General features: G+C 36.1%; 1 protein-coding gene across 1 annotated transcript in view; it reads right to left on the bottom strand.

Annotated features, from left to right (window-relative positions):
• Nucleotides 1–15,019, bottom strand: part of UBAP2 (ubiquitin associated protein 2) — a 122,819-nt gene that overhangs the window by 51,877 nt on the left and 55,923 nt on the right. Inside the window, exons 3-6 of the mRNA XM_012554363.2 lie at nt 14,508–14,585; nt 12,314–12,424; nt 7,496–7,652; nt 6,029–6,106 (exon numbers count right to left, since the gene is read on the bottom strand). Of these exons, the coding sequence (XP_012409817.2) occupies nt 6,029–6,106; nt 7,496–7,652; nt 12,314–12,424; nt 14,508–14,585 (424 nt within the window). The remainder of the gene's footprint in view (nt 1–6,028; nt 6,107–7,495; nt 7,653–12,313; nt 12,425–14,507; nt 14,586–15,019) is intronic.

Here is a 15,019-nt window from a genome sequence, read left to right as displayed (position 1 = left end):
GATATATAAGAAAAATAAATTTACAGGAAGAAAAGAATAGAGGAGTAACTTAACTACAGGTAAGTTCCCAACTTAAAACAAGGTTCCGTTCCTACAACTACTCCACTGTAAGTCTGTTCTGATGTAAAACGAATATCTTTTTTTTTTTTTTTTTTCCAGTTTTCATTATTATTGCCTTTTATTATCAGTATCTTTATAAATCCAATGCTTATTTGTCTTTGGAGGGTGGAAACATTACATCTGAGAATGATAACACCAGCAAATTATACACTACAACACTGTAGGTAGTACATATCACTAACAACAATAAGATGTACCAAAAAATAAAATGGACAGTTGTAAGTGCAGTTCATTGTAACTTGAATACATCATAAGTTGGGGACTGCCTGTATAACTTTTTCACTTATTTACATAGCATAAAAATAAGTGTCTACCATGTAATCTAATCTTCAAGCTGACAATGTCATATCTAATACATAAATGCATTCTGCTATAGCACAGAAAAAAGATGAGGCTATGCCATGAAGTTCATATGGAAAGTATTTTAATGCCTTTTTCTGCATAAAACATATTCAACACAAAGTTGAATAAAACAATCCATAAAAATTGTGAACTACATTAAATTTTGTATTATTTTGGAGCTCCTAAATATACCAGAACCAAAGGAAAACTATGGGTTAATTTTCTTTAAAAAAATATATATATATATACACACACACATCCTGAAATATAAATACATGAAAGATGGAAGAAGACATGATAGGAAATAAAGGTCTATGAGATAGAAAGACTAAAGTCTAAAATATCTGAGGCAAGAATCTCTAAAATTACTATTTTTAAAAAAATACACTGATGTAGACTATAAAAAATACCATCAGAATAGCAATAAAAACACTATTCTCCATGCAACAATAAATTCCTTTCTGCTTATCTCTTTCCTGCTTTTCAGAATATTGGTTGGGAGAACACAATTTTAATTGCTCCTTGCCCTGTGATCATCACACCTGTGGCTGGTCTCAACACAAGCCCACTCCTTACAGTCCATTTTTACAACCTTGGAGCTAGTCTCAGAAAGGTCCTAGGAAAAGCTCATCAGGATTGCCAGCAGCTGGCAGCTAGCAGTCCCTTTCACCATGGACAAGCTATCAAAGGGCCTGCTGGCAAACATACTTACCCAGCTTTCTAATAATTAGCCTTAACCCAAATCCTTTGTCAAATTCTCACTTTCAGCTCCGACTGGTGGCAGTTATGTTAATGAGGCAGGACTCAATCTATAAGATTAGGCTGTGTCTTAAACCAATCTCTTTTGAGGTATAAAAGACAGAAGCTAGCAGAGAGACAGGGGGACCTCATACCACCCAGAAAGCAGCGCCTGGAGGCAGGGTTCCTGCATGGAGAAGCTCCTGGATCAGGGGAAGATTGATGACAAGAACATTCCCCCAGAGCCGACAGAGAGAGAAAGCCTTCGCCTGGAGCTGGCACCCTGAATTCGGACTTCTAGCCTACTGGAGTGCAAGAGAATAAATTTCTCTTTGTTAAACCCATCTACTTGTGGTATTTCTGTTATAGCAGCACTAGATAACTAAGAATTTGGTACCAGGCAACAGCCAAAAATCTTTTGAAAGATATACCAAATAGGAAATATTTTCCAAGTGGTTCACCTTGAATCTGGCTTCTCTCTACACTTGTGAAAACTTGCTATCTAATGAGGCCAGCTGATCAAGTCCAGAACAAATGGCAAAGAAACATTTGGTCTGTCTAGCTGGTTTCATATAAAGCTATTTTGAAAGATTTTGACTAGGAAAACTAAGTTCCTATTTTTTCACCTAGATAGTTCAAATGGATCATATTTTTTATTGCATTCTGTTCCCATTCACTGTTAAATTTACCAGTGAGAAAAGTACATGAACATTCATCATACAGTCCAGAAAAGAACATGAAAAAGTCAAGTAAAGCAAAAATCCCTTGCATAATTAATCTGTGACATTTATAATGAAGAAAAGCTCTATGGGATTTTACTTGGCCTGTTAAGTTTATTTGGGTTCTCTTTACCTAAATAAAACCAAAATAAACACATCAATTTTACCTCAAAGTAATAACACTATCCAACCCAACTCACACCTATATTCATGTTCATTGGTTGTTTCTAGGATATGTTTTTATAACAATGCATCTGTTCAGTTTGTAACATGGGTCTGCCTTTATTCTTTAAAAATGTCCTAAGAAAGCAATCTGAAAGGGGAAAACTGAAGAGTTCAATACAGCAGTGGTTAGGAACTGAGTCATGAAGATCTGACCATTTCCCTAAGAAGCCCATTAAGGCTGGCAGAAGCATCTCAAGGATCAAAAACCCTGGAATAGAAAAATCTTTCCATGATAAGACACCCCAGTTCTTATATACTCCCAAAACCTTCAAACAAAGATGACATTTCAGGCAAATGACATAAGAGATAAGGATTTTCACAGTAATCATCTTCTAACTGGAATAGGAAAGTGAGGATTAATGAGGCACATAATATTGGTATTATACTATGACTACCATATCCAGTGAGATACAGTAAAATTTAGTGGCCTATAAGGTCATTCTGTTCATTTTGTTACCTTCTGTCTTCTTTCTCTCCCAAGATGTGCACTTCTAGGTCTAAAGCCTAAAACCCCGGGAGTATGTATGCCATTAGTGTTATCATTTAGTATCTATATCATTACTATGACAATGGAAAATTTGAAATTTTCTTTTTAAAAACTTGTTCCTAAATATACACAGTATTAGGAAGTTTCAGTTCCTGGAACAGAGAATTTTACTTAGTACTTACTAATTATTACATGGCATATGACACAGAACTTTAACTACATTACCCTAAATCTTAGAGACTTTTTATATAGTCTTCAACTTAACCTCAGGATTAAGTCAGTATCATTCAAGAACAGTTCCAGCCAAGTAGAAGGAACTTAATGAATATCAGCTAAATTCCACATTTCATACACAGTATTATTTGGTGGCTGAGTATCTTTGAATTGTCAATATAAAGTTTCAAAGGCTTTCATCCCAACTAACAAAAGCAAAGACTAGGACGTTGTGGACTGCCCAGAACAACCAACACTGTGTTTTTAAGCAAATAATGTATACTTTCTATGCTTATTTTTCAACCACACCCCCCACGACGTATTTTCATAAGTGCATTATATGAAAATACCTAGTGGGGGCAAGGAGCAGTTGGCAAACAAACGTCGAAGGCACACATTATTTGGTTAGAAATACGGTACTCTTATCCCCTAAAGAGGCTGCTTTTTTCTTACAAAAATACACAACTCACTAGATACTTTTCCATAAACTTTAAATGAGTTCACGAAAAAGGATTTGTTATAAGTATTGCTCCTCTGAACATAAGACAAGCTTTCAGGAAAGTTATGGGAAAAACAAGCATACATAGGAAACTTAATTTTACTCCATTTACTAAACTTCAGAGTTCTCATGTTATGTAACATTCTCTCATATTATGGTACGCATAATTTGAAGTAATATAAAGATTATGAATATAATAGAAAAATTATAGGTTTGCCTATTAAAGTCATGCTGTTCTCTAATATTTTTTAAGCCAATTATAAGAAGATAAGGCAAAAACTGACAAAGAGGGTGAACTACTGAAATTTTAGCAAGCGTTAAAGAACAAATGTGAATTAGTGTTGAGGAGAGCTGATGTGAAGTCAAAAAGGGAAGGAGCTCACAAGAATGGTTAAAAACCAAAGAACAAATGCAATGGGGACTTTAAACAGCTTTTTTAAAAGTACTTACTTTAAAACATACACTTTTTAAACATATACACTTAAAAATCAGTATACTACTCAACAGATCAACAAATAAGTTGGAAGGAACAGAACAATCAACTGTTTTAAGGCTAACTCACCAGCAAGTATATTAAAGCATTAAATGACTTATAACCAAATTTCTGGGAGAGTACATAAAACCAAGGACATTTGTCCTTTAACTATGAAAGTGAAGAAGAAAATGTAATCCTGCACCACTGTCTACTTACTATCAAACTGTACTTTACAAATATCCACTAAGCAAAATAATTGTGTTTCTGAGCATGTTGGGTACTAAATGTTTTCTCCCCATGCCCTATGTAAGACTTTGAGTACTAAGATGCTCATAAAGAATTCTCCAGACAAATCGCACATGAAAAGATAGCTATTTTTTGCTAAGAGACAAACTACTACCCTTCAACAGCCTGTTTAAACATACTTAAATATGAAAAAAACCAAAAACCTGTTGCTGTCAAGTCGATTCCAACTCATAGTGACCCTATAGGACAGAGTAGATCTGCCCCATACTGTTTCCAAGGAGTAGCTGGTGGATTTGAACTGCTGACCTTTGGTTAGCAGCTGAGCTCTTAACCACTGTACCACCAGGGCTCCATACTTAAATACAGGTGTTCTAATATACAAATTATACCTCAACAAAGTATATGTATATGTATGTGTGTGTTGTTGATTTATTTAAAAAAAAAGACTGAATGGGACATAAAGGATCAAACCAAGTCCTGTATATGCTACTTTAAATCCTTTCTTAAAAGTAAACATACTTGAATTATGGATTTTAAAGCTAGCCAGTATCATTTCTTTATAGGTTTTTACTTGGTTTGGCGCTTAACATATTAATGCCTTTCGATCCACAAAGTCTCTTAAAAGCTATTCAATAGTTACAAGTTCCCTTGGTTTCAAGGCTATCCACTAGGTCAGCCCTCCCATCTTTTCATAATGAAAAGCCATTCACCCTGACCTCAGAGATGAATAAGATGTTTGCAACCCTTGAGGAAAGGAGGTAGCAAGGTAGATAGCCAGCCTACCACCCTCTCTAATCAATTCTCTCTCCCTCCCTCAATCTCCCTTAAGAACCCAGATTTCGGAATAAGAAAGAACTGATGTGAAGTTAGGTATGATAATGGCATTACTGTTACGTATCAAAGTGTCTATATTTTTCAGAGGTGCTTCCTGAAGTAAATAGGGGTAAAATGACCCAAAAATCTTCCTTAAGCTATTTCTAGAGGCATGGAGGGAGGAAAGGAAAGGAAAAAGGAAAGAAGCAAATGTGACAAAAATCTTAAAGGTTTTTGAATATGTGAGGGTACATGGAGTTCATTTAACTACTCTCTCTACTTTCTGTATGTTTGAAACTGATCATTGTTTTTAAAAAGGCTAGAAAAAAGGATTATAGTTAACATGTTGGACAATGCCAAACTTATTCTGATTGTGCCTGGAAAATAAGTACATAATCTTCACCTTTTCTGATCTCTGGAAATCATTTATCTCTGACTCGTAAATAACAGTTGAATGAATGAACCAAGGGAGTTGGCAGTATATGTAGTACCTACATTATTTCTACTCTTATTAATATTTCTGATCAAAAATTGTGCCACTGTGAAATGCTCATCTGGAGAACAGCCCCAACAGAACTAAACAATGCATCAAGCAAAACTGCAGTCAATTCAGGTAGCCCTCCCACTGGACTCAAACAAGGTCTGCATACTACATTACACATCTTGATGTTATAACCCTGAGAAAATTTATTCACAGCTCTCAAATCTATGAAACTACATTCCTGAAGTGGCTTAATGACATCCTCAACTGATAAACCTAAGAAGTGATCTCTACCAGGGAACACTTTGAAGAGGAGGAGAGAATCAATGAGCAAATAATGTCAATTTTAAAACCAGTATCACATATAGGTAAAAACACATCTGTCAAAGCCCAATATAGGTGAATCTGATAATGAAATTTGGTCACAGAGCTTCAAGTTTTAAATTATTGATACAAATGACTTTCTCAGCTCATCTGAAAACAACCAATAGGTTTCCTCAAAACTACTTAACCCCAACAGTTCATTCATAGGCATCAGTAAACAAATCAAAAGATTTCATAAAACCAACCACTCTTTCAAAGGACACTGCCATTTCTATTCAGAGCCCAGTAAAGCCTGCTTTCTTCCCCCAGATCACAAGTACTTACTTCCCTCTTATTCTGGGCTTACCTCTACTATGGGCTCGCTTGCCACGATCTGAAGACTTGTCCCCTTGATTGCAATCGATTCCATTCTCTTCACCCCTAACTAAGAAAAAAAGAGCAGACAACGCTACTTTCCTTTTCTAAGCCTCTTGTATATGACCATACTAGACAGCTATTAAAAGCAGGAACAGAAATACAAAACTTTTAAAAAGGCTAAAATACAACCAAAGGGCTCAGAAAACAGGAAAACTAAAAAATAGAAGTGGCTCAAAAAACTGAATGACAGCACGTCTTTCTTAATTCACAGGTGAAAATTCTGAAAGGAAATTAAAATAATAACATACTGCTTTTTCTTTCTTCTATTTGGGACTGCCCTCCCCTAAAGTAAGTCTGCTTTAAAAAACCACCCTTACTACACAGCTATGCAATACACCACAAAATCTGCTCAAATTATGTTCAGTTCAAAGCCTGGGAAGGAACAGAAAAACACGGTAGTGATATCAAGGAAATACTGAGTCCTTGGAAAAAATAAAGCATTAGAGACAAGCTTTTCTAGAATGCAGTTCAGAAGATGCCAACACACATTCTTCTCTTCTCATCCCCATAGTGGCATTGATAATTCTATGTAGTACAGCAATATTATAAGAGATATCAGCACAGCTTGCTTCCCTCACCTCTTTCAGGGCTTAAGACAAACGAGTTCTCAGTAAGGCCTTCCCATGGCCGCTCCATTTAAATTTGCCACACCTCTTCCCATAATTCCTATCTCTTTCTGCTTTTGTTTTTCCCCAAAGCACTTAACACCATTAAAACATTATACATCTTACTTCTCTTTTTTATTGTTACACTTCACTCCACCTCCATTAAAATAGAAGTTTTAGGAGTGCACAAATTTTTATGTTTTATTCAATGCTGCTTTCCCAGTACCCATAAAAGTACCTGCTACATAGTAGGTACCTTAATAAATATTAGTGGAATAAATGAGCTAGCATAAGTCTCTAGGGTGATATGGTAAATATTTACATTTTATTCATTCAGAATTTAACTGTTTTGGTAAATCTGCAGAGAAGGCAGTGTTGTTTTGGTAATGGAGTCAAAACCTAGGTCTTCCTATTCAACAACTTTCCTCTTAATCTAACCCTTGCCTATTCCGTGAGCATCTGTAAATGAGGAAGAAAAAACAGCTTTGTCTATCAGGGAATGAAAACCCCCTTCTTTAAAATTAGAGAATGCACTTGATTCACAACAGATGGCAGTCTTAAGACACACAAACAATAAACTACCTAAAGTCCACGTCAGTGCTGATACGAAATCGCATCAGAGTTAGGCTCTAATAAACCACCCAACTGCAGCCTATTACTAAGTGTTAACTATGTTAAATGTTGCATTGAGACAGTGGGTTTCATGAGCATCCACTGGCCTAGTCTTTCAGTTTTTCAGTATGTTTGAAAATTTTCATAATAAAAACTTGAGGAGAAAAGTCTGTACTTACACTCTCTGCCACGATTGCCACCTCTTCCTTTTCGGTTGTTGTTGCTTCCACGTCCACGATTCGTTTCCCTCTCACTTCTCTTCTCTCTATTCTCTTTATTTTCTGAACTTTCTTTTCCAAAATTCTTCTTCTTACCCCCTACAGTCTCCCATGAAGTCTAGCAAAGAGAAGAGCTGTCATTCAGAGTTGTCATTCAAAACATGGACAACTGTAGAGTGTGCATGCACTTGTCTTTCAAGCCTAATTACCCACAACTTGCAGTTAGCTTGCCTACCATTTTAATTTTTTCCATACAGTTCAACAAATCTGATGATAAAGACGGCAACTGCTAAGATCCTACTGCCATATACAGAGCACAAATATAGTTTTAGCTGAATTGACAGCATACTATATGTTTTCCCACCACCAAGCTCTTTCCTATAAATTAAATGTCATTTCCCCAAGCTTCCATTCTACATTATTCCCTCCTACCTCAGTGGTAGGCCTTATGCCTAGCAATGCAAAGCTTAACTCTACGATTACAAATTACATAAAAATGGGGCTCCAAGAATACAATTTTGCCTAGTCAGTAATGCAAACAAATCATCTAAAAACATTTTTGAATGAGAGACAAATAAAATTTTGGACTGGATTTTGTTTTTTAAAAAAGTGCCCAAAAATTCCACCTCTAAAAACAGTCTAATGAAAAGTCAAACTGTTTTGAGTAACCTCCTTTCCCATTCTCTTCTCTAATAATGACAACAATTCAAATCATAGGACATATGTAAAAACTGCTCAGAAAATGAGACACTACACTCTTCTACATATAATAGTGAGTATAATATCAAACAGGGTATGTTACTAGGAAATCCCAAAATTGGCCCACTAGTTTCTATTTACTTTTTCATAGTCTACCACATTTTGAAAGGAATTTGAAGTGATTCAATCCCAAAATAAGTGCAATAACTACTTCAAGCTTTTTAAAAAATCTTAAGGGAAAAAAATCACTAACTTTGTATATCTAAACACAAGCACTGGAAATTAACAAATTAAAATTCAAGATTGATAGCTAAATTATTTCCAAAACAATAGAAGCCAGCTTTAAAAAGTTTTTTTTTTTTTTTTAAATGGAATCTTGACTTCTATAAACCTCTGGTGAATTCATATATCTAGTCAGACATAAAATGATTGGACGGAAAAAAAAATACAAATTACAGCAAGTAAGTTTCTACCTCTAAGCTTTGATTAAAGATTAAAAATATCTACACCCAATAGTGGAGTCCCTGCATGGCACAAACGGTTACGTGCTTGACTACTAGCCAAAATGCTGGTGGTTCAAACCTACAAAGAGGTGCCTCAGAAGAAAGGCCTGGTGATCTGCTTCTGAAAGGACACAGCCTTGAAAACCCTATGGAGAGAAATTCTACACTGCTACATATGGGGTCGCCATGGTCGGAATTAACTCGGCAACTTAAGTACACCCAATACTTAAAGTATTCTCAAACAGTTCTGGTGAGCGGGTACCTATTATAACCTTCCTGGAAGGCTACCTGGCAAGAGTATCTGAATTTTACTGGTGCACACCCTTTGTCCCAGCAATTCACTTCTAGGCCTTTATCCAAAGGAAATAATCTGATAATTACACAAACATCTATGTACAAGCAATCGTCAGCAGACAAAAGAAAAGTAAAACCAACCAACGAAAAAAAAAATCCCAAAATATCTGCCTTCTCTGGTAAGTCCATAAAGGGAGCAGTATGCAGCCATTTAAGACACTTATATAGGTGAACACAGAAAGAAGTCTATAATGTAAGTGAAGCAAGCTTAAACAGCATATAGAATAAGATCATAGTTTTTAGCTGAAATAGAAGCCTGTGCATAGATTGGAGAAAGTGTTAGTAGTTACCCAAGTGAGGATGTTTAATTTGATTTAACTTTTTTATCTTTCTGCACTGCTTTTTTTTAAAATGAGAGAAAACAATTAAGCTTATTTATTTATTCCAGAAAAAAATTCTATAGTTTATAAACTTAATTTATGTTCACTAACATGAACACCCAAGGCAACTGTGTAAAACAGAATTTGGTCCTCTTAGATTTGCAAGACAAAAAATAAACTCCAGAGGTCCTGGAAAAATTATACACAGTAGGATCGGCACAAGGTGTGTGTGCGTGTGTATGTGTGCACACACATGCACAATTTATGAAGTCTTTATGCAGCCAGACCTAAAAGTACTCAATCATTATGAAAGGACAGGTTCTCTATGTAAACATTTGAAAGAGAGAGAAACATTTTACCCCATTTCATTCAGCAAAGGATACCCCTAAAGTAAGTCTTGGCTTATGATCTCTACAAAGACTAACAAGAACTTATTTGTGGAAGAAACTAGGGAAAGGAACCATGAAGGGGCAATTTTTCTAAGATCATAGTAAAAGCTAAAGAAATAATCACACGCTTTGCACAATGGTATGCAAGCATGCATTTAGGCTTTCAAGGTACACCGAATGATGACAAATGGTTTCTAACAGAACTTGTGGCAGCCTTTGCCATCTGGATTTTGCTACCTATAGCATGAGTCTAAAGAAACTCCAAGAGGAAAGGCCCTGCTAGGCACCACATTTAGTATTCAGAAAAGCACCTTTCAAGGCTAGCTATTTCGAAATCAATCTCTCACTCCTTCAGCTTTGCCAGGAACTACATAACACAACTTACTAAAATCTAATAGTACATTAAATGTAAGGGACTGATACTTTGAAACTATTCTGTCACCCAGACAAAACAGCAATATGATGAATTTAAAAAGTTCAGTACTTATTATCATAGTCAATATTTTCCTTCGTGACAGGTATTCTTAGATGAGGAAGAGACTTCCTTAAAAATATCATGTACAATTCCACTAACATCTTTTCAAAGTAATAATTTTGTGTCAGAAAGACACTGGCACAGAATAAGGTTAGTCAGTAAGACAAGATTAGTTTGTCTTCATGGCTTAGCTTAAACACTTTTGCTCCTAGCAACCCTTCAGTGTTTCGCCCCACTCCAATTAAATATACCCTAGCCAGGAGAAGGTATTCCTTGCAGGTGGTTAGCCATGGCTGTTGCAAACAAGGACCAAGTAAGAGACAAGGCAAACAATATGAAAGAAAAGATGCACCAGAGAATGGTCCTAAACAAACCAAGATTTCAAAAGGGTTTTCCCTTTGCCTCTCTGTTTTACCCATAGGGCTCTCACCCCAAAACGAGTGTATACCTTGTGTCTGTATTCAGTCCTAATTTGCTATTTTCTGATCTCTGAAAACAACAAGGAGTCAGATGCTGGCCTCCACTATGTAATTTTTATGTTCAAGAGGTGACCAAAGAGACTTTCTTTAGGTAACAACTCATCTTTACTTTCTAATACACAGCCCAGAACCACCTCCTTCGGGTTCAGTCCCACATGAGGAGAGGAAGTTAAAACTTAATAAAACACAGAGAAAGAACTGAAAAGTTAAGACTTAAAAACTCATCCACTACCATAGAAAAAGGCAAAGGAAAGAAATCTGCTGGAGTTAAAGGAAAGGCAACAGAAAATAGTGTTCCAGCTTTGCTCTACCATAAAAGAAAACAGCCCCTCCAACTAACAATTTGGAAATACTTAGTTTATCCACAGTTGATTTCTTTTCATTTTATAAAGAGGGCAGTTAAGATCTCCAGTTCACTTTGAAAATAACTGAGATCTATTCTATGTTGTAGCCATAAGCAACGAGGTAAACAAAGTTCCCAATATTTTATAAAACCCAGAAAATATATGTCTAAATGTCAGCAAACAAAAATTATCCAGAATTTATTAATCACTTTATTAAGATGATGTATTTCCCCAACCAATTCTCATCTGTCAGTGAATAAGTATCTCCTAGACAAATTTTACCCACAGATACTGCTCTACTCAAATAGTCAAATATTTTCCCAGTTATCTAACCTTTATGCTAACAAATTTATTTTGCTTTTTTGACATCAAATAAAGATATTCATCTCAGTTTTCAGCTTCTCGTGACAGTTCATTTTTATACAGCCTATCCCTAATACAGCCTATCCCTAAAAATGAGAACCTAATTAAACAGGATCACTGACAAGGAAGGCACTTTTGATGTGTTCATCTTTGTACTCCTTTTGAGTTGAATCATTATTTGTTTTGATCTGCTATTGAAATGGTTTCCTCGATCTCAAAATACTGTGTAAAATGCACACAGAAATCAAAAGATTAAGACTGACTGCTTCGTATGGCTTTAGCTGCATCCTTCCTAAAATTCAAAGGGATGAGCTTGATTGTGCTGCACACTGTGCTGCACACTGCCCAAACTTTACCAAGTTTAAAAAAACTTTTCCTATTTTATATATATGTATCTGTCAAACTGTCATAAGAATGTGTCTGTATCATATTCACACGTAAGCAAACAGATATACCAGCAAATCCTGGTTTTCTGTTAGTCTAGGGATCTAAGGAGTAGTTAGAGGTGACAACTGAGACGAAGAAACATCAGCAGTGGAGCCAAGAGAAGGTTTTCAGGTGGTGAAAATGTCCACAGGCCCAGAGTATTTTCGAAACTGTGTAAATCTGGAGTAGATGACCAAGTTCTCTTTTAAGCCTTCAGATTCTACGACTTCTTGAAGAAACCATACATAACAAAAACTGTCATTTCAGGCTAGTGTTCTTCCTGGAACTTAAAACAAATATAGAATGGTACCCATTTATAATGTCCTCCACCCCCAACCCACAGCCAAGGTGAAGCTGAGAACATGATATGGAATTGGAGACAAATCTGAGCACTACAAATCAATTAATTATTATTATTAATACTTACTGTATCTGAATTGCCTTCCAGCAATATATTGATAGCTTTGTTCACATCTCCATTACAGTCATGTAGGGCCACTATGCATTCATCCTGATTTTTTCCTGTCACTTCCATAAGCTGTTGAAATTATCAGAAAATGGTTACAGTGAGCAAAAAACACCACTTGATATTAATTTCAGGATTCTTCTACATAGAGACAGAAATTATGCAAACGTTCTATATGAAAAATACCCTCTTCCAGATTCTGAGCTTACAATCCAGGAACAAGTTTACTTGTTCGTGTCTGTGTGTGTGTGTGTCCCCATCCCACATCCTTTCACAAGTATTGAGAGAGTCAAACTACAAATCAACCCTCCTCCAAGCTGACCAATTATCAGACTATGAATCAGCAGCACACACACAAGTATTTACTCACATGCTCAACATTCCCAGAACATCCACGATCAGATAGTTGACTACACAGAGTTAATTCAACAGCAGGGGATTCCCAAACTTCTGAACTACTCAAGTATTAGATGGGACTATATGTTTCCCAAACCAAAAATTATGAAGGTGGCACAGGACTGAGCAACATTTCGTTCTGTTACACGTAAGGTCACCACGAGTTGCAGCCAACCCCACATCAACTAACAATAACCTGTGTCTCCCAAAGACCAAATATGAAGATGTGGCCACCCTTCACAGAACATCCAGTCCAACTGTTTTGCACAAGGTCACCATTCCCTACCTGGACTTACACTGTTTGAATTAGAACACTTTGCCTACATACAAAGTTTCAACACCCTGAAGTCTTACAAGTGGAATTCCGCAGCTGTCACAAAACTCACTCTTAGACATACTATTCTCTCAAGTTTCAACAGGGTGCCATGTTTAAAGTAATCAAAGAAATCTCGGCTCATTCTCTTTAACAAAGAAGGCTAAACTAAACATTTTCATCACTAGGAACAATCACAGATTAGGCACAATTAGGTTTCTCAAGTATCATGAACAAATCTATGATTTACGTATCTGTTGTATTTCAGTTACGTTTATTTTAATACCTACTAACTGCAGTCCAAAATAGCTTAACCCCAACATTTCACAAAGCTAATAAAAAAGCCCATGTAGAACCCAGGTCTCCTGATCTCATAATCACAGGTCTTTGCACTATACCATTCTGTCTTCCTGTTTTCTTCTTTTCATTTTTTTAGGCAGTGAAAGCTCTACATAGTCTTTAGGCAGCTACTAAAAATATCAGATTGTTATCAATAATCTGTTTTAACTGAATACCTGCTACATATGATTGTTAAAGTGAATGGTCAACATCAAAATTCCCCCAGTGATCGGACTACTAAGAGAGAGACATACGTTAGAACTTAAAACTCTGAACTTACGGAATGGTCCAATGCTCTCTTCTTTATATGTCTGCTATGCTATTCAGATAAAAGGCAACAAAACATGTAGAAGTATGTCTCAAACTGTAAGTAGATATCACTATAGAGAATGTGTTCGATAACTTTTAATAAATCCTTTGTGGCCTTTAAAAAAAATTACCATTAGCCTGCTGTCAGCAACTATAGGCAAGAACAAAGAGTCTACATAGTAAAGGACTAAATGTCCACTTTGTGACATTCACTACAGGGAACAATTACTGGAAGACCTGTATCAAAGGTTGGAAAGCCTGCCTCCAAGACAGGGGTTACAGCTTGCTTTTTAGAATCTTGAATGGAAAGGAGTCTTACCAGGAAGGGATCTGAAATTAAGATTAAGATATCAAGAAAGCCACTCATTAAAGTTCTAAATAAACACATCTCCCTAAAATTTAATGTTACACCTTTCCAAAGAAGTTTGGAATCACACCCATGTTTGAAAAGGCAATTCAACCCTTCCCTAACATTAAACTAAGAAAGTGCCAAATCTACTTTCTATACACAGGTGTAGAAAATGTCAATGTGTTTTCGCAAATGTCTAGCCCAGTATTCACATACAAACACTAGTAACTCAGAAAGATCCTACTGCCAAGAAGATGAACCTATTCAATTCCTTCATTCTGGCTACATAAAATGGTATTTAATCACAAGTCCAATATCCGATACGAAGATAGGAGTTGAGACTAAGCAAGAAGCATACTTTAAAAACTAAAATCTCAACTGAAATTCTTTTAAGCAGGATAAGCAACAACAGATTAGAAAATGACAGTTATGCTTTGCCAGAAACATACCTGTTTAACTTTAGCCTCAAAGTCTGAATCATTCTTATCAAAGATCACCTGAGCAAGACGCATCTGTTCAGCTGTTGCCTGGAAAGCACATAAAATTGTTCGTGATTTGAGCACAAAAAATGTAAGTTAGATGCCAAATACTGGTATTAATTACAGCACTATAGTAATATAAATACTGATTAACTAAAACAAAACGACCTTGAATTTAGTCCTCTCAAATGTATACAACCTGTTGTCATAAGGTAAATAAGCATCAAATTAAACAGCATAAAGGTCCCACTCCTTTGGCCAAATGGCCTAAAGTTCCTGTTCATCTTCACTGGCCATGTGTTTATTTGCATTTTCTTTCCCTTAGGGAGGTGGGGGATCCAGCACAAGAAAAAGTGGAAGAACAGTAAGCAATGCAAGTAGATGCCTGACACTGGCTTAAAATCAGCTTAACCAGGAAATCTCTGTCAACTCCAAAAAGGTATCCTGGTTCGATCTGAAGAGAAAAAGCTGTATTTAGTTCA

The sequence above is a fragment of the Trichechus manatus genome, unplaced genomic scaffold (assembly GCF_000243295.1).
Source record: "Trichechus manatus latirostris isolate Lorelei unplaced genomic scaffold, TriManLat1.0 scaffold00016, whole genome shotgun sequence".
Taxonomy (NCBI): domain Eukaryota; kingdom Metazoa; phylum Chordata; class Mammalia; order Sirenia; family Trichechidae; genus Trichechus; species Trichechus manatus.
Note: the sequence above shows the minus strand (reverse complement) of the source record. Positions and strands in the feature narration are given on the sequence as shown.